We start from the raw sequence: 23,685 nt of genomic DNA, 5'->3' as shown, positions 1-23,685 counted from the left end.
TGCTAACTCTGGATTATTTTGCATCTGCATGCAGTGTGTAACAGTGATAAGGCAGATGAAAATTAAAATGGAATAGGACCACACTAAGCAGACTTAACATGAGGCTAACATCAATGTTTTAACAATGAGCAGTCAATCATATTGTTCATATATAATATATAAAAAAGACAGTATAACAATCCTACTTAAGTTGCTTAACTGCATTTTGTTGTCGTCAGAGGAAAAACATTTTGTGAGCTACAGGTCAATGCCATGCAATTAATTTGGACAAAAACATACTTCCACAGATCTTCAAAGCTAAGCCAGTCTATTTAGTTCAAGAGATGTTGATATCCTTAATTGTAACTGGTCAACATTTGCTGATTTTTAAAAGGTAAATGCATTATACTAGGCCACAGGTTCAATCGCTGCCATTTTTATTTTAGGATACTCTTACCTGTGTTACTGCTGCAGAACCTAAGACGCAAGGTCAGGGATGACACTGCAAAATTAGACATTGCACTACTCATTGTGCCACTGATGAACAGTCAAATCACTAGCATCGATTTGTTAGCCTTAAAAAACTGAGTCAGGCACAGATTTACAAATCAGCAAAAGGACAAGAACACCAACATTTGTATGGGGTATGCCATAGAATAAATAGTTGGCAAACCACAAGACTTTGCGCAAGTATAACGTCTGGTCAATGTTAAGTTGCAGCTTTTTAGATGAGTCCCCCCCCCGCTTTAGACAGAAGCACAGCACTGCCCTGACTAAAACACAGTGGTACAGTTCATAGTTTTATAAGAAAAAGTCTGAGACAATTCCTAAATGACTAAAACAATGACAACATGGCAAGATCTCAATCTGCAAATATCACACACAGCTGTTATGGCAAAAATAACAGTCCAATGTGAAAAGGGGTCAAGTCTCAGTCTCAAGAAGACATCATCATGTATGCATGTCAAATTCAAATTACAGCCCTGACATACTTACCCAAAAAAAGGGGCAACATTTAGATACGTTCAATAATTGCGTTTTAGTTCGTCAAAGACAATGCATTGACAGCAATACAGAAATTGGGCCATAAAGTCAGGTACATTTTGTACTTACAGTGGAGAGCTCATTTCAGTGGTGTGGAAGGGCAGAGTCTCCATAAACCTACAGGCCTTTACTGGAGGAATGCTTACAGGGCAATAGGCAGACAAAAGAACAGTCCACTTTCACATTTGAGCTTTTTAATTGTATCAAAATGATTTAGAAAGGCCAGCAATAATGATAGAAATATATACACAACTGATGGAATTTAGACATTTAAAATATGGGAAATGGACATTAATTTTGCAAGGCATAACAGTTGATCAGAATACTTGACCTGCCCTGGAAAAAAGTAACAAACGTGGAGAACAAAAACTAAAATAACTTGCAACATTTTTGCAGTCACATTATCAAAGAACAGTTTGTGTAAAAACACATACTTGTTACCGACTTCCTAAACTTGCCTGTGAGGGAGGAAATGTCTCTCATTAACAGTGCACACTACCCTTAAACCAGATGAAATGCAGTACAATAAGCAACACTACAGCACTGAAGAGTTATTTTATGTGTCACATACCTTGCCAACACCATGCCACCTTGACTCAGATAACCTGTCTATTCCTACATCCACAGCAATGACCAAGAAAATGCAGTATAAAAACAGAACTATCCATTCATCAAGCAAGCAATATCAAATGACCAATGATCTTGTGACTTTAATATAGACCAGGAATCAAAATAAAAATCATGGGTAGTATAGACAAGTTGAAGAGAGACAAAAAAAACCAGGAGAGCAGTATTTCAATTCTTTAAATTTAGAGTGAGAAATTTGTGCCTTCAGGCATAACACCCCCATCCTGTCCTAAAACAGGAAATAAAATTTACAAAAAATATTCCCCACCTTTGCACCCCACTTACCAACACAGGAGGTTTAATTTTGTTTTATTGCAAAACACAACATGCATATCATATTAAAACTGAGATGATTTACATGTAAATTACTATAGTTTAGTCTTAAACTACATAGTGAGATACATGAGATACAGGAGCTGGAATGACCAATATTGCCCGACTAAAAACAAACCGTTCATTTACAAGAGTGGCAGAAAACAAGGAAAAAGAAAACAAAAATATATATATATACACTTGACTTGAGCCGGTCTGCGATCTAAACACTCAAACAAATGAAATTAAGATCTTCATCATGGCGTCTGCATCCAAACATTTAACAAAGGTTTTTTTCTGACAATGTAGCATTTACTTTATGTCCGCTTCACATTACTGGCCCTGTGCAGAAGAAATACATAAGAAATACACAACATGTTAAGAGCAGAAACATTAATGCATCATCCTCCCAAAATAAAAATTTAAAGTAAAAAAAAAGCAGCCTGCTGGAGGAGGAAAGAGTTTGGTTAAGTGATGCTTTGATGACTCGTCTGGAAACCTGCTAAACCTGTGAAAGTAAAATTAAAAAAATTTGGACTACACCAAGGGGAGGATGGGTGTTGGGTACACATGCACATCTACCAAATGGCATTTAAGTTAAGACATCCAAACGCAATAAAAGGAAAGAGAGAGATGTGCGAGTTTATTGGTAGTGTACCTGCTGAGCCTGGGGAGCAGCTCCCATTGACTGAGGGGCACCCTGACCATAGTACGCTGCCTGTTGGCGGTAATACTCCGCCCACGCTGCACTGTAATCTGGCTGACCTCCTGGCTGAGACGCCACTGCTGCAGCCGCTGCCTGAGGTGCAGCTTGACCTGAAGATTAAATAAAACCTAATTAATACAATGCTTCAGCTCTGCTTAATTATGGTTCAAGGGATAGAAGACCCAAAAAACATTTTCCATAGAAGTTATACAGATTTGAAACAAAATGGAGATTTGTCACTAGTTTTTAACTCCAATCCCAACATAAAATTAGTAATAGGCCAAATATATCAATAAAGCCAAGTAATCATACAATAATATCTGGGCATTTTGTGATTATTGGCATCAAGCAAACAGTGAGTAAAAGATGGACTTGATTTACTTTCCAGCATTGCATCTCTCCAACTAGGTAACAACGTAGTGTGAAATCAACACTTAACAGATACAATCCACCTCTCGCATGGGCAATTAACAGAATTGTTCATGTTCCCTTGTCAGTTTGAAATGTCAGTTGCAAATTTGAGCAAATATTGCATAAAATACTTTTTCACTTTAGAAATTGTATACATCTGATTTGCTTTTGTTAAATTGTATTGTTTTTCAGCATTGTATCAGCCATCCTTCTCTCTAGATATTGTTATCAGCATTGGCCATTAAAAAAACCTATATCGGATCGACTACTACATCATAAATTATTACATATTCAGCTTATACTTCCAAGTTAAATCAATTTTGATATTTGTAAGAGGGGGAACGATCCCAGACATACAGTCTTTGAGTGCCGGGACAGAAACCCACTACTTTACTCTAGGGCAGCCAAATCTACAGCAGCTCTACTGCAGAGGACTGTGAAAAAGGTGGGGCTGCCCAAAACTACAATCAAGCGAATCTAAGCTCAGATTAATTATCTCTCACCTTGTTTCTTATAGTACTCTTCCCATGCCTTGGTGTAGTCCTGCTGAGGCTGTCCTTGACCTGCAGAAACCAGATTAAACAGACTATAACAAAAAGCCTATATGCAAGAACAAAACACCACATTTAAGAACACTGATTCAGTAAAAAATTTATTAAAAACATTTGCAATTATACTTGGTCTAGCACTCAAAACAATTAAAGCTTTACTTCAATACAATTAAAAAACACGGTTCAAACAAAACAGTCATTGAAGATCTAGTTACCAATATGAATTGGAAATCATTAGGGATGTGCACAAGTAATCGACTAATCAAGTACTCTTTCTGCATCAGATACTCGACAATTTAAAACACTACTCAAATATCACTAATTTCCTTTGCGCATTTGCCTGCCATGGGCAACGCTGAATTATCCTGTACTTTCCCTCTGCATCTATCCAAATATGCCAGTTTCGATTAAGTCCACTGAGAGGCGCTGTGGATAAGTATCATATAGGTGTTGGATGAGAGGAGACATGATGGCCTTTGTGTGGTTTCAAGCAAAGCCAAGCATGGCAATACTTATTCAATTCTACTGGTATTCAGTTCTTATTGGAGTCACGCATACCAACGAACAAGGATCTGTTTTTAAGGTGTAAAGAAAATGTTAAGCAAGGTATGAGAAACTCTGAAGCTTATCAGACCTGTATGTACGTTAAATATCTGAGCATGGGCAGAGCACATTTACAAAAAAAACTTTCACATGCTTGTCTGATTTACTTGTGAAATAATACAAATGTGATAGCCTTTGTGGACTAGGTTTATATTAGTGCCTGACCGATTTATCGATCGGCCAATATTAGCTTTTCACAGATATATAGGTCTCAGCATATACGTTTACCGATATGATTTTTTTTTTTCAGAATATAGAATGCAGAAAACAATGCTCTCGAATTGGTGTCCTAACATAGCTTGTCCAGCAGAGCGTACTCCAACTACATTGTTTACAGAGCTGAGCTGACAGTGGTTCTGCAAACAGGACGGAGAGAAGAGGTGGATTGTATCTGTTATGTGTTGATTTCACACTACGTTGTTACCTAGTTGGAGAGATGCAATGCTGGAAAGTAAATTAAGTCCATCTTTTACTCTCCGTGACAACGAGCTTATGGCTAACAAGCTAAAAATGTAGCTACTTTCATTGCTTGTCAGCTGAGTGGAAGCTAATGTGTAAACATGTATTCACCAAACTGTTTTGTTCAGGATTCACATTTTTGGTACCCCCTTCAACCGAACAATTCCAGTCATTGAATTTACAAAATGGAACATTTAAAAGTCTGGGTTTCTACCACTGAAAGTTTCTCCTGAACTTGTATAGCAGAACACGGTTTAACACAGCTGCCGCGGTTTATCTCTTGACTCGGCAGGTGTAAATGCTTCTTGTTTTACAACCTGTCCTTAAATGACTGGCAGTATTAAAAGTCACCATTTGACTGATACTAAACCGTACTACTGATTTTTATTTGGCCATTTATTGTATTTTTTTCCCTCACCTATTCTCCCCAATTTGAAATGCCCAATTCACTCTAGGGCTTTGTAGTGGCATAGTGGCTCACCTCAATCTGGGAGGTGGAGGACAAATCTCAGTTGCCTCAACATCCGAGATAGTCAATCCACGCATCTTATCACATAGCGTGCGTGGAGTCTTCACGCTATTCTCCACAGCATACATGCACAACTCATCATGCGCTCCACCGAGAGCGAAAACCACATTATATCACTTTTATGGACAAAAAGTGCTATTGGATGTTTTTTCAATGAATGCTTGTCATGGACAATTGACCCTAGAGTGGCGAACTGGATTCATCTGGCGATTGCGTTTTCATAAAGGTATGAAGTCCCGGTTTGATATTGCATGTTTTCATTTGCACTCCTGGCACAAATAACTAAATTGCCGTTTCTGGAGCTTTGCTATCATGAAACCGATCGGATATCAATGTTGAACCCTTAGACCTTTGAAAAGATGTATAATTTGTTAACATTAATTACATTTATAGACAGTAAATTATATAATAAATGTAAGCAGAGTGACGGCACTACCGCATGCGGGTGATTGCGTATCAACAGGTTAAATGGTCAGCAACTGACTGATACTGAACATACAGTACTGATGTTTATTTAGCCGTTTATTGCGTTTTTATTTATTCTTTATTTTACTCTGTGTTCATTTCTAGAATTTGTTGACAATGTATATTAATAATGTAAAATATTCTTTGATAAAAAATATTTAAGAAAGCAGCCTTATGAGTACATTTGCATGGTCAATCCACATAGAAAAGGTCCGTTTTCATTCAATCTTAAAAATTTGCTATATCGGCCATATCGCTATTTGGTGAATTTTCCCTCTCTAAAATCTGTTTCGGTCTCAAATCCCATGTCGGTCGGGCTCTAGTTTATATACACAAATCAGCCACAACATTAAAACCACCTGCCTAATATTGTGTATGTATCCCTCGTGCCGCAAAAACAGCGCCAACCTGCATCTCAGAATAGCATTCTGATTAGGGTTGCAACGGTATGGGATTTTCACGGTCTCAGTCTCATTTTTGAGCAAACACTATTATAATTGAAACTTGAATCCATTTATTTTATTGAAGTATGTGTTACACTTTTAAGAATGATGCGGCGTCGACTCTTGGTACATACGTGTAAAAACAAAAGTCTCCCTTTAGAAAATAAATAAATAGAAAAAATAAGAAAGCTAACAGAATTATAATAAACAGAATTATAAACATGATAAAAATATAATGTAACTATAACATGTTATATAACTAAAGCATGTTAGTTTACATGTTATCATAGCATGTTAAATGAACTACTAAATGAAAAATAACATCAGCTGTGTGAGCTTTTTAAGTAATGTCCTATGATTATTAATAATTAACATATACTGTAGATGCGTGACAGTACAGCCAGACTGCTCTTCTCAGTCCCTTTAACCCAGTGGTTCTCAACTGGTTTTACTTCAGGACAGATTTTACATTGGAAATCAAGTGGCGACCTGCCATAGATTAAACATAATCTGTATTTAATGTATCCTGGGTTGCATTTCCTTTTATGTCGCAGTTTTGTTAATGGTGTTCCAATACAAGGACATGCATCAAGTGTCATTATTTTTGTTGATGACAACGAAATCTTCAGGAATTTGTCTCTCCCCCTTTTAAAAATTGAAGAGCATATGAGCCCATTATTATCCCGTTTGTTAACTAATATTAAATATTTATACACATATTACACAGAAGGAAAGGCTCCTCATTACCATGGTCAGTGAGCTAGTCTTAAATAATAATAAATTAATGTATTTATGAAAAATAAATACTAGCTGAAACATATCTTGAAACTTTAACTAAAACTGCCACTGTTGATATAAAATGAGGTCTAATAGATTCTACCTTTAGATTATTTCATATGAAACTAAAACATTGTCAAAATATAACAGTTTCTTTTACTCATGTAAAATCCTGAAACAAATTGTAAAGGTGATGTGTGTAATTATTAATATTTTTAACTATTTTGGTATTGTTCTGCATTGATTTGTTTTTGTATATTTTAAGCCCAAAAATATTTGTGTATTTTCTGAAGTGTATCTGTGACTAGTGAGACTATTCTGCAATGGCCTAAAGTATTATATTGCTCTACAAAGATACTTTTCTATCAGGCATTAAAAAACTGAATAAAGGTAGAGATTATACATTTATTTTGCCATCTCTACTTCCCTGTTAATATATTATTCAGTTTTAATAATAATTAAAAAAATAAATTTATAGAACAAAGCTCTGTTTGTCGCAAAGCGGCGAGTTTACTTATTTTTTTTCTAAAACATTACCCGTTTACATGCTAAAAGAGTCATGATGCGGGTCTCCTCGGTGGATTGACTTTCAGCACACAACTGAATAACACAGACTGCAGAAATATGATAAATATTTACTGCAAGAGTTAGATTAACATACAGTTGCGAAGGGACTTCAACGTTTCTCAATTGCACAAATAAAAAAAAATACATATACATATTTGTGTCTGGCTTGCTTTTGCTTGCATGTCAATGATGCCGAGATCTACTTTTATATTTAATTTAATCACTGAGAAGGTTTACCAAAATTAGTAGCACCAAACATCACAAGCAGCCTCAAGAATGGACACAGCAGCCGTATACCACTTTTCCTTGAGCCGAATATTGCACTACAGATCGCCAAGTTTGTTCAAAGGGGAAAGCGAGACGTACGTGTTTGCCAGATTGCACAAAATAAGTATAACTTTAGGCGGAATATTTCCAATCTGCGCAAGTATAAATCTCAAACTGGGGGTTTTTCGTCTCTTATCTGGCAACCCTGAGCATGTTACGCCCCAATGTAAGTTAACTGAAACATCCTATGAAAAATAAAAATGCTTTTACGATAAATGAGCCTGATCCAGCACGCGGGCTGTATGTTGCCCATGTTTGCTTTAGCTGTTTGCGAGATTTTCATTAAATCTACGTCTGCAGTCCTAAATAGTCTATCACTTGGGTGGCCGCCGAAATCTCTTCAATGGGAGAACCATGGCATTGCTCTTTCCCTGCTGTCCCCGACCCAGTCCGAATAGACCTGTTGAGAAACACTGCTTTAACTCACACACAAACTCATGTCAGACCACCTCACCTCGCTTGACCTCTCTCATCAACAAGGCAATTCCATCCACAGAACTGCTGCTCACTGGATGTTTTTTGTTTTTGGCACCATTCGGAGTAAATTCTAGAGACTGTTGTGTGAAATTCCCAGGAGATCAGCAGTTACAGAAATACTAAAACCAGCCCATCTGGCCCCAGCAATCATCCATGCGATTATCTACCATTTACCGTAAGCCAATCATGTGGTCGAGATGTCAACAGAGAATGCCCGGACTGGTTAGAACTGATAGAGACTACAGTAACTCAGTTACCCGCCATGTACAAGAATACCTCAGAATGTTATTCTGTGATGCAGGTTGGCACCGTTTTTGCAGCATGAGGGGGACCTACACAATATTAGGCAGGTGATTTTAATGTTGTGGCTGATCAGTGTATATGCATTACACTAACACAGTCAGTATTGGTTTTTATGTAAGCTCTGGGTGAGTGCAAATGTTTTCCTGTTATTTTTAAATATTTTATTAATAATGCATATTGTTTATTAAATGTATTCCCAAAAGAAAAGCATAGTTTGTTCAAGTTCGCTTATTTTAAAACTGTTCTTGGTAAAGTTTGAGAATAAAAGAAAATATAAATTTCACATACGTGTCATAACAGATTTAAGACACATTTACAATTAATCGATTACTATTTTTGTTTGTGGGTTAGAGTACTCGACTACAGAATTACTCGAAAATGCCCATCCCTAGGAATTATACTATTGCCGTCTGCATTTGTGCACCTGGCATATAAATGCAGTAATATCAGGTATGTTTCAAACAACTTTGAAAAGGAGCACATATTTATCCATTACAATACAGACATGCACACAAGAAAACTAAGTACATCCTTTTTTCTTTTTACTTGTGCTAATCCTATTCTGCCTTGAGAAACTAAAGCTCCTAATTTTAAACAGCAGGGGTTGAGACCAATAAATTATGTGGACAAGTAACACAGAAATAAAATCTCATACAACACTAATTTAGACCACAAAGCCTCGCAAGACTCCAAAACAGAAAAAAGGACTGATTGGCTATTCAAGCCCTGCTGCTATTTAAATCTGCTCTCTCAAACAAAATAACCTCCAGCTAGATTTTGCAAAATATTTATACCCAATTTCTTGTAATATTCCTCCCAGGCCTTGGTGTAATCTGCCTGTCCACTTTGACCTGGAGCTTGCGGGTCACCTGTTAAAAATGGTACAATTTGAGAAAATTGAGAACCATTCTTCAAACGCTGCCCTGTCCATGAGTACTAGCGGTAATGGGCCATCATCCCAGATCGAGTGATAAAGACGATGAGAAAAGCAACACTGTACAATGCAGTGATGGCTACACTGAAAGGCAGAGGCAGCTATACTACAACAGACTGCTAGTCTACTGTGAAGGGAGCGGCATAGTTAGGTGGAGTGCAGGTAAAGCGTACCCTGTCCGTTGGTTTGGGTTGTGCCAGGGGCAGTTGCTGTGGGTGTCATGGGGCCTTGTGGTTGCTGCTGGTACTGAGAATAATAGGCTGCCCAAGCGGCGGCATTAGCATCAGCCGCTGCTTTATCTGCAGAACAAACAATAGCTTAGTTTTTACTCCAATTTAAGTGGTATTGAAGTTGATTAGCATAGCCAAAGAATGAGCACTTACTGGGATCTGGCTGTCCTTGCTGCCAATGCGGGTATCCATTGCCCCAGCCTTGAGGCTGGTATGGTGCTTGAGGACCACTGAGGATAAAAAAAAAAAAAAAAAAGTACATTAGATTGACGATATAGACAGATATTCTAAAGGTTTTAGAAGCAGAAAGAAACACTTACTGCGGTCCTGGAGGACCCTGGCCATAGGGTCCAGGATTATATGGTCCCATTTGGGCAGGAGCTCCTGGTGGGCCAGGTGGGCCATGTGAAGGACCTCCATGGGGCCCAGGACCACCATGAGGGCCACCCATCGGGCTAACTGGGCCCTATGACAAACCAAAATAACCATTTTACTAAAATGCCAACATATACACCCCCCCAGAAGACATAGACAAAAAAATAAAATAAAACATTTATGTTTCAGACAAGCTGCTGATTTTCACATGTTTCCCCCAAAACAAACTGGTTCTAAAATAAGCAAATTAATTCACTCACTCCAATCTTCTCCTCAACCAGTTGTCTGGCGTAGTCAATCTGTTGGGGTGATCCGCGCACTGTGAACATCTTTATATTTGGGTCTGAATTAGGTGGAGGGTTTCTCTGCAGCTCTATTCTGGCTCCAGACTGTTGGCTAATGTTCTTAATGGTTTCACCTCCTAGAGGAAAAACAATTAAATGTCACAATATATGTTCATTACATTTCTGATGTGCAAAAGTTGCCAATCTTATCATAGATAAAGCAATCTACATCAACACTGACCCTTGCCAATAATGAGGCCAGTCTTCATAGTAGGGACTGTGAAATTAAATTCCTGCAGGCCTCCTGGTGGACCCATGTTCCAATTTCCCTGTCCACGGCCCCTCCCTCTGCCTCCATGCCCTGGAGGCCCTCCAGTCTGCACACTCCTCAGTAAGTCAGTTATGATGTCTGCTGCATGCTGTGCCCTGTCTGGAGGCCCCATGATCTGAGCGATCCTCTCTGGTGTGGTGCCATCATCTGAAGCAAAGATAATGCATTAGTGTCAATGGTGTGCAACCCAACAGAGCACAGCTGGCCTTTTTCCAAGAACAAAAGCCTCTAATCGATTTAGCTTTGTAATTTAAAAGGGTGTATAAATATCTTGTATACCTGGTTTGAACTGAATCCTAACACCAGTATCATTCTGAATCTTCTTGATCATTTCACCACTCCTGCCAATAACAATTCCCACTGCAAACCTTGGTACAGGGACCTAAAGCAACAGTATATACAGTGATGTGAAAATGTATTTGCCTGATTTTTTCTGTTTTTGTCATCTTACAAAATAGTTTCAAAAATTCACGCAAAATCTGACAAAACAAAGGCAATCTGAGTAAACACAAAGTACAGTTTTTAAATGATGTTATTTACTGAAGCAAAAAAAGTTATCTAATACCAACTGGGCATGTGTGAATAAGTGTTTGTCCCCTTAATTACTAAAACCACAAATGTATTAATTGGGTATTTAATGGGGTTCAGCTGGACTAAAACCCAGACCTGATTACTGCCAGCCCTGTTCAATCAAATCAACACAAAATTTATTTGAAACTTTTTCAGTAGCATTAAGTTAGCTAAAAGGTCTCACCCAGTATCACACTATGCTAAGGTCAAAAGAAATTCCAGAAATGATGAGGAAATAGGTGACTGAAATTAATCAATATGGAAGGGTAAGCTATTTCAAAGCCTCTGGGACTCCAAAGAACCACAGTGAGAGCCATTATCTTTTAAATGGAAAAAACTTGTCACAGCAGTGAACCTTCCCAGAAGTGGCCGACCTTCCAAAATTCCTCTAAGAGCACAGCAACGACACCAACAGGAAGTCACAAAAAAGCCAAGGACAACATCCAAGGAACTGCAGGCCTCTCAAGCACCAATAAAGGTCACTGTTCATGACTCTGGCCAAAAATGCCATCCATGGAAGAGTGGCGAGGCGAGAACCACTGCTAACCCAGAAGAACATTGAGGGTCATCTGAATTTTGCCAGAACACACCTTGATGATCATCCAACCTTTTGGGAGAATGTTCTGTGGACTGAGGAGTCAAAAATGGCCTCGTCAAAGTCCTGACTTGAACCCGATTGAGATGCTGTGCAGGACCTTAAACGTGCAGTCAAGCTCAAAAATCCTCCAATGTGGCTGAACTAAGAGTGGGCCAAAATTCCACCACAGCATTGTGAAAGACTTCTCTCCAGTTATCGGAAGGGTTTTGGATAACTTTTGCTTCAATAAAAACATTTTTTAACTGTATTTTGTTACTCTGGTTGCATTTGTTTTGTTATACTGTATGTCGTTTGAAGATCTAAAACAATTTAGTATGAAACACACAAATAGAAGAAATCAGGAAAGGGCTAAATACTTTTCACAGCACTGTACATTCACTTAATAGGATAATTTAAATTCAAAACCATTCAAATTTATACCGACTAAGAGTTTAAAGATTCAGTTCAACAATCTGTACTTACATCCAGACTGTCTCCACTTATTCTTGAACCATACTCTCCTCTTTGTTCCCGGAAACCCTGATCTCTGATCAGATCCATCACCATATCTTTGGCTTGCTGCAAAGACAAAAACTCAATGTAAAATTCTGTACATTATCCACTGTACAACAATTTCAACGTAGCAAGGGGAATGTACTCACCTGAACTTTAAAAGGATCTCCAGAGATCCTGAGTGGTTTATCAGCACCTGTGTTTTGTGGCCCATCTTGAATCATAACCATTTTGACTCCAGCTTGTTCCTATTTTACAAATGCATTTTAAGTTAAATTAGTACATACATGTGTGGAAAGCAGTGTAGAGATTAAAAAATTTAAATGCTGCTTAGGATTTAACTATAACATGCAGATGTCCAATTTTCTTGCTATATTTTTCTTCACAAAAATTGGCATTTTATCTGACATTGAAGGAATTCTTCAAAAAAAGGTATCTTTTATCATGTGAACTACATGCTTTATAAAACCACCTAGTTTACCTGTATTTCTTTCATATTCCATTTATATGTAATAACAGAGAAGTTTATCCAAAGCGATTTATAGCATACTTATTGCAGTGACAGGGCTACTAAAGCAACTTGAGGTTAGGGGACACCCTCACTAAAAAAAAATTAATTGCCAAAACTAACATTTTTACATAGAAAGTACTTAATTGTACACCTCATGTATGACTCGCATATGGATTCTAGGGGGATCAAGTTAGCTATGCATTCTGAAGTCAACCACACACCTGGTCCTTACCTGTAACTGTTTGATAGTTTCTCCCCCCTTTCCAATGACCAGGCCTGCTTTGGAGGCAGGGACCATGATCTCCTGAACAGAATTTCCTGGGCCATCATTGTGGTGGAAAGCTGGGGAGGGTCTGCCTTTATCTACAATCTCTGTCAGTAACCTCTTTGCAGCTCTGTCAATGAAAATGAAAGTTGGTTTAATCCTAAAAAAAACACTGCACTCATCTGAACTATGCAACATTTCAAAGTGATACCTATGGGGAAAGTATGTGGAGCAGGGATGGGAATCGTAAGAAATTTAATAATTCAAACGATTCTTTCAGTACATTCAAAAGATTTATTGATGAGACCCTTTCAGATTTCTACAGAGCAGATGTAACAAATGAGAATTAATTTAATTCTTATAAAAAAAGTGTGTTTGCATACTTTTTAGAGGCATAAATGTAATCCAATAATTGATCCTAACCAAATATAAAATAAAACAATTTGACACATTATTTCATAATTATTTCACTGATGACAACAAAACTAGTGTATCTATCTGAACATTGTCATGAACAACTAGTTAGTAACTGCACTGCCAGATTGAAGTCTCACAGGTCTAAAGTATAACATTAAATAAACACGCGGAGTTCGGAATTGTATACTACCACACTACTCATACTATTTTTGCCATAGACATAATGGCTTGGGTATTACGAGTAGTATGCAATTTTGAACTCAGCCACATTAACTGTTATGTAGCCAAAGGATGTACTTTATGCTTGCGAGACACTCAACAGTTCTTAATTCATTTAGAGTTGGATCTTAATAACTTGCACGTTAGTATAACATTTGGTTAGTATAAAAACTGTTAAGTATTAAAAAGAATTGGCTCAGTAAAGTCATTTGTTTGAGAATCTGACTAAACCTGAAGCACCGGATGTTACACTGAAGAGTTATAAAGAAATGGATAACTTAAGTTGCATAAGCAAACTCCAATTTTACCTTACTTTAATATTGAACAAATATTATTTAATATTTGAATTTTCTTGTAATACAACCGTAACATTTGTCACAATTTCTTTACATTCACACGGTATTGCTCCCGTTCAACCCTCAAGTTATTTTCATGGTAAACTGAAGATTTCTTGAACATGCTCATAATTCACATTCTGGTTAAATGCCAGAATTTTTGGAATTACGTGAGAATAAAGTGATTTCGTAGCAATTTGAGTTCTCAATGCATTTTACAAGCTAAACGCACCACAGACTAAAAGCAAAGCAAACTCAGAACACTCCTGAGATGGATGGAGTTTGTGCGGGCTGTTCACTGTTTGTGAGCCACACTGAGACAGCTGAAAACAGAGCCCTGCATGTGCCTTAAACCAGTGGTTTTCAATCAGGGGGTCGGAACCCACTAGGGGGCAATGGCACACTTCCAGGGGGGCCTCAAGATCTCTTAAAATTATTAAATAAGGTAGATTATAATTAGTATATAATTAATCATTCAATTCATAGAAAATGCAACAAAAAAAAATAATAACTTTATAAAGAATATAGTTTTAGACATTTATGGAATCACAAAAATGTATCATGATTAATTGTTTTAATCCATCGATGAATAGTAGTTTCTAACATTAAAACAAGCTTGGTTCTCATTACTATAGAAGTAGCAGGGGAAATATATTAAAATAGATATGTCTTATTAATATCTAAACGCCTGCGGGGGGGGGGTCAATACGTTTGAGAACTACTGCATTAAACCATGTGTATACAGACACACATTCGTGTATCAGTTGAAAAGAATATTTAGTGCTTTTTAAGCTCGGACCATGAGATGAAAATCATTATTTGCTTTGATTGCCCCAGATAAATCCTGTCCATGTTTCTTAAACTCCCTGTCCACTGACCGATAAGCCCACAAAGCGCATATGGATATTTACATATTGTGATCATTGGCATAAAATATATCATCACAGTGCCCAGCCTATTATTACCAAGTAAATTAAAAGCTTGATGAAATACAAGCTCAGCTTAGACCTTAGAATGGCCGATGAGGGTTGATAAGTGAAAACATCAAATTATGTCTTTTGTTCTAGAAGTGAATTCCTTGTTGATCTCTCCTCGGTATAGCCATATTTTAGGTCGCATTATGCCATCTGTCATTGAAACAGGCATGGAAACAGAACATGCGGGTATTATTTTTATAGGCACACATAAATTGGATTTCTTATTTCAAATTCGAAATAATTTAATCTATTATAACTCCAGACCTAAGGAAAAATCAAGCATTTTCAGGGAACATATTCAAAATACAATCATATTTTAAACTTTGAAAACATAACTGTGAAAATCAAGCATTTTCCAAACTTTCAAGACTCTGTACGAACCCTGGCTGTTGATTCAGTAGGTGGCAGCGCTGCCGCTGATATGCGCTGCAGGAAACACCGTCAGAGTATTTTAGTACAGTGTTTGGTCCGCATCGGCGGAAAATTGCACGTGTGAGAACGGAACCAAAAATCAAAGGGTTCCGGTATATATATACATTTTAATGGAACTGGTTCTGAACATGAACCAGTTCTTGGTTCCCAACCCTAATGTGGAGATACTCACTGGATGGAATCAGGTGAGCCTGTTAACGTCACTGACCTCTCCGGCATGCCACCACTGTCTGTAGAAGAGTGCAAAATAGGAAGTCTTTTCATTGCCGTTTATGCTCCAGCCAGTAAACAGAACTGTTAAATGATCAGATTAGTGTTGTCAAAAATACCGGTACCAAGTCGGTACTCAAACAAAACAATTTTTTTGATTCCAGAATTTCTGAAGGTACCGGAGTACCGAGTCTACCCAGTAGCCATGCAGAGTCGGGAAGTTTCGAACGCTCACAACAAGCAAAAGATGGTGACAAGCAAAGTAACTACTGCTGCAGAAGCTCAACTGAATCTTGTCGAAAAGTGGAAAAAGCCAGGTTTGAAAATTCTTTGGATTTGATGCTGATGAAAAGAGAAACATCATAGATCAGCAAAAACCCATTTGTAAATGGTGCTTTTCGCAATTTTCTGACGAAAGGAGGAAACACATCAAACATAATAAAGCACTTGAAAGACAGACACCCAGATTTATTCAAGCAACTAAAGCAGGTGAGTTTAAAAGCATATTATCATTTGCATTAGGGCTGAAACGATTCGTCGAAAACGGCAAAATTCAAAAATTGACGACAAAAATGTTTGTTGTCGAATAGTCATTTGATCTCATTTAACATAACATCACATTAAACTGTAATGATGAAGTGCGAGAGCAGCACTGCAGTTCACGCCTGACGGAGGAAGATCCCCATCCAGATGCACTATAAACTTTCACAGCTTCATCTTATGTAGATCTCAAAGTATTAGGGAATTATATATATAAAAAAGTAAATTCAGAAGCACTCTCGTTGTGGAATAAGCGGAGGTGGAGCTCTTTAAAGGAAACATCCCGGGGTTACATCTTAAATGCAGTTATATTTAATGCGTTATAGCTTTACTAAAAGGTCAAATAATACAGAAGCAGATCAGGTTAATGACTATAAACTCAGAAACTGGCATTTCTCTGTGTGGTCGGTGCCTCTTCCAGACCTGCCAACCATGGAAATGTGACAGGGCACGGGGTTTGATAACATACCATGTTTTGCTCATAAGGATATTGTTCTGTGCACACCGCGAGTGAAAGAGAGAAGCATGAAATCATCCTCCAGATAAACGTGTTAATTACATTATATGTAATGATAAAAACAATATAACGCAATATGTAAAAAATGTTATGTGAATTCAATATTAACAGACTAGTCAACTATTATTTCCAATGCCGACTAGCAGCAGCTGTATCATTTAGTCGACTAGTCTCACACATCCCTAATTTACATACGTAAAAGTGAGTTCAGGATTTAAATTGTTTAAAAACTAAGTCAGCTATATAGTCACACATCCTGAAATAGGCTAAATGAAAAATGTAGCCTATTCAATTAAAAAATATCTAGAAATGTAGGCCTTCCTAGATAGCTAAATTATTACCTGAAGCTCCTTGATGGCTAAAGTCAAAACAGGAGTTCATTGATGTTATTAAATGAGTCTGCTTTTTTATTCCATCAGTTACTCCTGGACGGAGGCCTCTGTAAATATTTAGTTTATATGTAGGTTCCTACCCAAGTTTAATGGTGCAACGCTCAAATATTTAGTACTGCGTAAATTGTGACTCAGTGCCCATTTACGCCACAACTAGGCTAAGCTGTAACTTGCACAAAGCTGGTGCAACAGGCCCCAGGTGAACAAGCAAGCTAGCTTGCAAATTACATAGCGTTAAGATAATGTTATTAATGTTACATATTTTCCAAAGGTTAGCAGGTCTGCACTCAGTCACACATACCTTTGTGCTATCCCTGTTAAGGCAGTATTTTAGAGGAAACAATCATAATCTAACCAAAACTAGAACAATACTCATATTTACTGTATGTCTGTCTGTAATTTCTTCATTTTGCCAAAAAAAAAAAAAAACTTACTACAGTACAGTAAAACCGTGGAAAATTTTTGTAAGCGCTGATTTATAAGCTATTCTCATAACAAATCAGGGGAAATGTTTGTGCATCTTGCAGTCAAGTTAACGTTATAAGTGGCACAAACTCACACAGTTTGTGAGGAGCAGCAGTGAAATGAGCCGCTCTGAGCCGGAAAAACAACGCGTGTGAGCACAGAACACGCGCCTGAACAATTCTGGAACTCTTCACTCTGGAGATTCAATATTTAAATCACAGCACTTGCATAATCACTAAGCCAAATAGCAATTTCAATTTTATTTAGATTTATTGTTCAGCATTACTTGAGCATTTTATAATTTGCATGGCTGAATTTTGTCTTCCTCTTATCTGAGGGACCATGACTGACGGAGTATTTTAAATTAATCCATATGATCACGTCGACTCCAGATGATTAAGTTAACTCAATTCAATATTTCAACTTTCCACATCCACCACAACCCGTTTACCTTAAGGAGTTAGAAGTACAGTGACTACTGTACTGTCCTCGCTTAAGAAATCAGTAAGATGGCAGGATTTTGTGTTGCTGTCGATTTTCAGTCTCTTATTAATGATTTGTCAATCATACCCAACTGCTATTTGGGGAATGAACCCAGCGCTATGATTGGTCGAACCTTCATTTGCTGTTGCTTGATTTGAGTACTGCGCGTGCACAGAGGCGTCACCAGGTTTTTGCGTAGTTTAGTGTGACAAATCGCACCAGCGTACTTTGAGGTCAAAATGCATGCCGCTACGCAAAATGTGTACAGGTTGGCAGGTCTGCTCTTCTATGAGTTGCGTGAATGTCCCGATAAGGGAGAGATTGAAACTGCACCCGACTGACAGAGACTCTGCCTCAGGGACGCTCATCCCTCGAGCGCTTAATGTAGCTAGATTCGAACGCAATGGCTAGTGATGGCTAATATATGTACCGGTGCATTTCTTATCGTGACGAAAATTGGCAATATAATACGAGAGCACTTTGCACATTAATTTGGAAATTGTTTTTATTCATTCTATTGTAATGATAATTTTAGTTTTTTTTTAGTACTTGGTAAAAAACTTAAAAAGTAAAAGTTGAAGCAAATCTTATATAAGTGTTCAAAAATACTTAAAGCATACATTGTACAGTTTTGTTATAATTCAAAAATAATATATTTAACTTAGTGTTGCTCAATGGCATATTTTTGTTCTTAGTTCTGCTGCTAATGTTTTGTTAACTTTGTTAATAAAAGAGTGTTGTTCAGTAACCTGTTTTTGTGTTTTGCTTTGGTACTGGTATACAGTACCGTGATATTCCACTGGTATTGGTACTACTAGAAATTTTGGTACCATGACAACACTAGATCAGATACAAACAAACATGGCATTAACATTTTGACTCACCTGGAGCAATCTGTATTTTACACCCTGATTCCTGCTGCATTCTTGATATCTGTTCTCCTCCCCTACCAATGACTGTAAACAACAAATAACATTACTAAATAATTGACTTTTACATTCAAAACACTTGGACTACATTCAAACCACAGCTAATCCATGTGCAATAAACAGAAACTACTACGGCTGCCCCCAACCAAAGATTTTCCTATTCAACTAGTCGTCGTTAGTTTAAGCCATTAGTCGTCATATGTTTATGATATTAAATTACTTAAAAATATATAATTTGGGTGGCATCAGAAAATGGTTTGTGTTCCAGGGCTGAAAGAATGTTATAATTAGCATTGCTAACATTGTTCTATATTACAGAGATATACTAAACAGAAATAATGAGCCTTTAAATCAAAATTGTATTCAGTTTACTCAGAGTTCAGTTCGATTTATTTCCACAGACCAGTTCATTGTGGACACAACTCTGCAGCCTATTCAAAATACAAAAGCACCTCGAACCATGATTTAAATTTCAGTGATAGATACTACTTGCCTGCCGGTAAATAGAGAGGTGGTTACTTGCATATAATTTTGTTAATCACTTCATTATTTTAATCGCTTTTTTGTTTGAGTGCAATTTTAATTTAGAAATGTATTCAATTTAAGTTTTATTAACTTTTCAAAAAATGTATTATATATATCGTGAAGGAGAGAACAAATTAATTCACACACAATTTATTTTCCTGGACAACAAAATACCCGACTGGTACAGAATGCACAGATGAAGTAGGATCTTTGACAGAGAGATGTTGCCCTTCACACCTTTTGTAAAGCCCTCTTTTCAAAACGTTGACCACCCCAAATTTTAATTTCACTTAATTATTCCATAGTTTAATTCAATTGAATTTTTTGTTAAAATATATAAAAAATAAAGTTCAAAAATAGAAATCAAGGTGTCTTGCTTTGTGTAGGCTTAACCCTGACCCTGCTTAACAACAATTACCCCATAGTACCACCTAACGTCTAACCAGCGGTAATACCGGTGTTCGTTGTTTTTCTGTGGAGACCAACAGACCAAGACTCTTCTCATCGACTTTGGTTTGGTCAACTATTAGAGGCAGCCCTATAAACTACACAATTTATTTTAAATATTTTTTTAACACTGTAGTTTCTTTGTTCACTTGTTTATACTGTTGCTTGCATTTGTACTGTTTGTAATACTGTTGTGCTATCTCTTGAGTGTTGCCAAACTAAATTTTGTTGTATTGTAAGCAATTAAAATAAAGTATCTATAACTTATTTAAACTATAAAATATATTAGCAGTTTTTTTCTTTTATTTTTAACCAAAAGAGGACACTTAAACTATCTAATAAAATATCAGCAAATGATGGAAGACCAGACAGATGTTTTAATTAAGTAATTTGCAGTAGTATGGTGGAATATAATTACCATTGAAACTCAAGAATGTAATATGAGCGAGACAAAAGGTCAGCAGGAAAAAACAGACACAAGAGCTCTGGACAAAATTATAAGTTCCTCTGGATTTAATATTTATAGGTATGTGTTTTGAGTAAATGAACAGTTTTGTTTTATTCTATAAAGTATTGACAACATTTCTCCCAAATTCCAAATTAAAATAGTAATTTAGAGAATTTCTTGGCAGAAAACGACAACTGGTCAAAATAACAAAAAAGATGCAGTGTTTTCAGACTTCGAATAATGGAAAGAATACTAGTTCATATTCATGAACACAATACTAACGTTTTAACCTAGTAAGAGTTCAGAAATCAATATTTGGTGGAATTTCAATCACAGCTTTCATGTGTCTTGTCATGCTCTCTACCAGTCCTTTACTTTTCTGTTGGGTGAATTTATGCCACTCCTGGAGCAAAAATTCAAGCAGCTCTGCTTTGTTTGATGGCTTGTGGCAATCCTTCTTCCTCATGCTCACATTCCAGAGGTTTTCAATGGGGTTCAGATCTGGAGATTGGGCTGGCCAAGACAGGGCCTTGATCCGGTGGTCCTCCATACACACCCTGATTGTGCTGCTGGAAAGCACCACCAGATCATCACCGATCCTCCACTTGGTCGTCTAATGGTTAAGACAGAATCCTGGAGAGGCCTTCAAGCCACTATGTATCATACACACTGAAATTTGGTGGAGGATCGGTGATGGTCTGGGGTGCTTCAGCAAGGTTGGAATTGGACAGATTCATCTTTGTGAAGGATGCATGAATCAAGCCACGTACAAGATTATCCTGGAAGAAAACTTGCTTGTTTCTGCTCTGACAATGTTCCAAAACTCTGAGCATTGTTTTTCCAGCAGGACAATGCTCCATGCCACACAGCCAGGTCAATCAAGATGTGGATGGAGGACCACCAGATCAAGACTCTGTCATGGCCAGCCAATCTCCAGACCTGAACCCCATTGAAAACCCCTGGAATGTGATCACGAGGAAGATGGATGCTTCTTGGCCACAAGCCATCAAACAAAGCCAAGCTGCTTGATTTTTTGCACCAGGAGTGGCATAAAGTCACTCAATAACAAAGTCACAGACCGGTAGAGAGCATGGAAAGACACACGAAAGCTACAATTTTCATTTTACTCAAACATATACATATAAAGAGTAAATCCAGAGAAACTGATAATTTTGCAGTGGCCTCTTAATTACTTACAGAGTTGTGTGTCAAGTAGGAGTTCTGTTACTATTTCATATTTCGATTGACTTGCCTGCATTCACGTTTTGTTACAGTTTGATAAATAAATACCGTTTTCGGCATGAGCAAAGAGCCGTGTTACACTCACTAAATCTTCATCAGCATCTTTTCATGCACATTGTAATATGTGAAATTCAAACGAACCTCTGAAGCCAACTGTTGAAGCTTATAATGTTTGATACGTATCTGATTTTTTTTTCACATATGAAAGTGGCCCTAGAAATTAACAATCGATATGAAATCAGCCAAATTAATAAGGCAACTTACTGAAGCCAACCATGCCATCTGGAACTTTGAAATCCTCTGATAAAGTCCTGCACATAGACATTTTATTGTTAGGACAAGAAAAAATGCAATGTAGAAATGTACTATATTTGTATCATTATTAATACCGAATCAAAAGGTTTCAGAAATTACCTTGGTGGGCCACCCATTCCTCCCATTACAGCAGAAAAAGCTGGTACAAAACATGAACTCAAAACTAAGCAATATATAGCACACATTTTTTAAACACAGTTTTATAAGGCATTCATTTCTGCCTGGAAAAAAGGTGGCCATGCTTACGGTCACTTGGTGGAATTTTTTTGGTTTCTGGTTGATCTGAGGAGAAAAATGAAAGGACAGACCAAGATAAGGCTCAAACGGCAATGGGGAAGTGGTACACAATGACACTCAGATCTTCAAAATGTTATCTGTTATGTGGTTTACATGAACAAATATGAATAAAAGCATTTGCAAATGCAATAAGTCAAACGGCAATGACCTCACCTGCATCTTCAAGGGGTCTTTTCTGTCCTCCATATCCAAATTCATTGCCTGTTGGAGGGGGAACAACCCCATCACCTCCTATTTTCGCAGCAATCTGCAAATATACATTTAATTATAAAGTCAAAAGGGTTTATGGTCCTATATAATGATTGAAACTACCCAACAAACGCGAATAACTGTAACAGCACAGGCATGCACAGATTGCGTGTTTACTGTTGTGTTGGGAGGAAAACTAGGTCACCAGCACACTGGCGCCATTTTAAAAACTGTAAAAAATAAATAAAAATAAACCTTCACTTTGTTCGTGTAAATAAATAGTTAAAAATAAACCTAAATGAGAAAAAACATCTATTGAGGTCATCCTTTAGGTACGGGTAAAATTACAGCAACGTACAGTTGCAGCGGCCGTTACGACTGTGTATTAACTCTGTAGTGTCTTTGAGTAATTAAACCTGAACGTGTTCTCTTTAACTTTTGATATCTAAGTCATATTTAAAAGATGCTTTACCGTTTCAATTAAACTTGTTATAATGACAGTGTATACGTGAAGAAAACCGCACTCGACTGAAACCTCTTTGTTGAACCGCGTCAAGGCCTAAAGGTTAGCAGGTTAGCTAACAAGTCCGTTGCGCTTAAATAACAGTTTTGAAATCTGTAAGATTCCAAGATGCAACATATCTTCGGACTCAGTTAAGATACTCACTTGTCTGGCCCTCTGAAGGGCGTCTTTAAACGCATCATTCATCCCTCCACCGGAGTTTGAAGACGGCGGAGCCACGCTGGAGTAATCGGACATGTCTGAGGGAACAGTCGTCTCGTCTCGAGCTGAAGGAAGATGGCCGCTACGCGCGTGAGTGATGAAGAACTGACTACAGCCGCCTAGATCCTGATCCTGCTTCCGGCCTCCTTCTTCCTCGTCTTCTTCTTGTCATACGGCAGTTGGCATCCAGCTTATTGGTGCATTACTGCCACCTTCTGCTCCGGATTATGGCTCAAACAATCCGAATCCCTTCAAAAAATAAATAAATAAACACACACACACACACACACACACACACACACACACACACACACACACACACACACACCCTAAACTACACTTTTTCCTCCGTACTTTCCAACCTAGCCCTACTATAAAATTCCCATCCGTGTCAGCCACCCTAGCACCCTAT

At 37.6% G+C, this 23,685-nt stretch overlaps 1 protein-coding gene across 5 annotated transcripts; it reads right to left on the bottom strand.

Annotated features, from left to right (window-relative positions):
* Positions 1–712: 712 nt before the first annotated feature.
* Positions 713–23,387, bottom strand: fubp1 (far upstream element (FUSE) binding protein 1). 5 transcript variants are annotated; one of them, XM_052133479.1, is made up of 21 exons: positions 23,217–23,387; positions 22,514–22,607; positions 22,310–22,345; positions 22,163–22,202; positions 22,013–22,059; positions 19,042–19,113; positions 15,723–15,780; positions 15,500–15,544; positions 13,138–13,300; positions 12,544–12,642; positions 12,365–12,460; positions 11,014–11,116; positions 10,645–10,881; positions 10,380–10,540; positions 10,065–10,210; positions 9,898–9,974; positions 9,688–9,813; positions 9,375–9,449; positions 3,583–3,642; positions 2,621–2,778; positions 713–2,304 (listed from the first exon to the last, which is right to left on the bottom strand). In XM_052133479.1, the coding sequence occupies exons 1-21, from the start codon at positions 23,307–23,309 to the stop codon at positions 2,296–2,298; spliced, it is 1,995 nt and encodes a 664-aa protein (XP_051989439.1). In that variant the 5' UTR covers positions 23,310–23,387; the 3' UTR covers positions 713–2,295. The 5 variants fall into 5 exon arrangements, with proteins under 5 accessions (XP_051989439.1, XP_051989438.1, XP_051989441.1 ...); XM_052133478.1 differs by having other exon boundaries at positions 713–2,778; XM_052133481.1 differs by lacking the exon at positions 9,375–9,449 and having other exon boundaries at positions 713–2,778; positions 23,217–23,386.
* Positions 23,388–23,685: the final 298 nt, after the last annotated feature.

The sequence above is a fragment of the Xyrauchen texanus genome, chromosome 9 (assembly GCF_025860055.1).
Source record: "Xyrauchen texanus isolate HMW12.3.18 chromosome 9, RBS_HiC_50CHRs, whole genome shotgun sequence".
NCBI lineage: Eukaryota > Metazoa > Chordata > Actinopteri > Cypriniformes > Catostomidae > Xyrauchen > Xyrauchen texanus.
The sequence above is the reverse complement of the archived record's forward strand: the minus strand, read 5'-3'. Positions and strand labels throughout refer to the sequence as shown.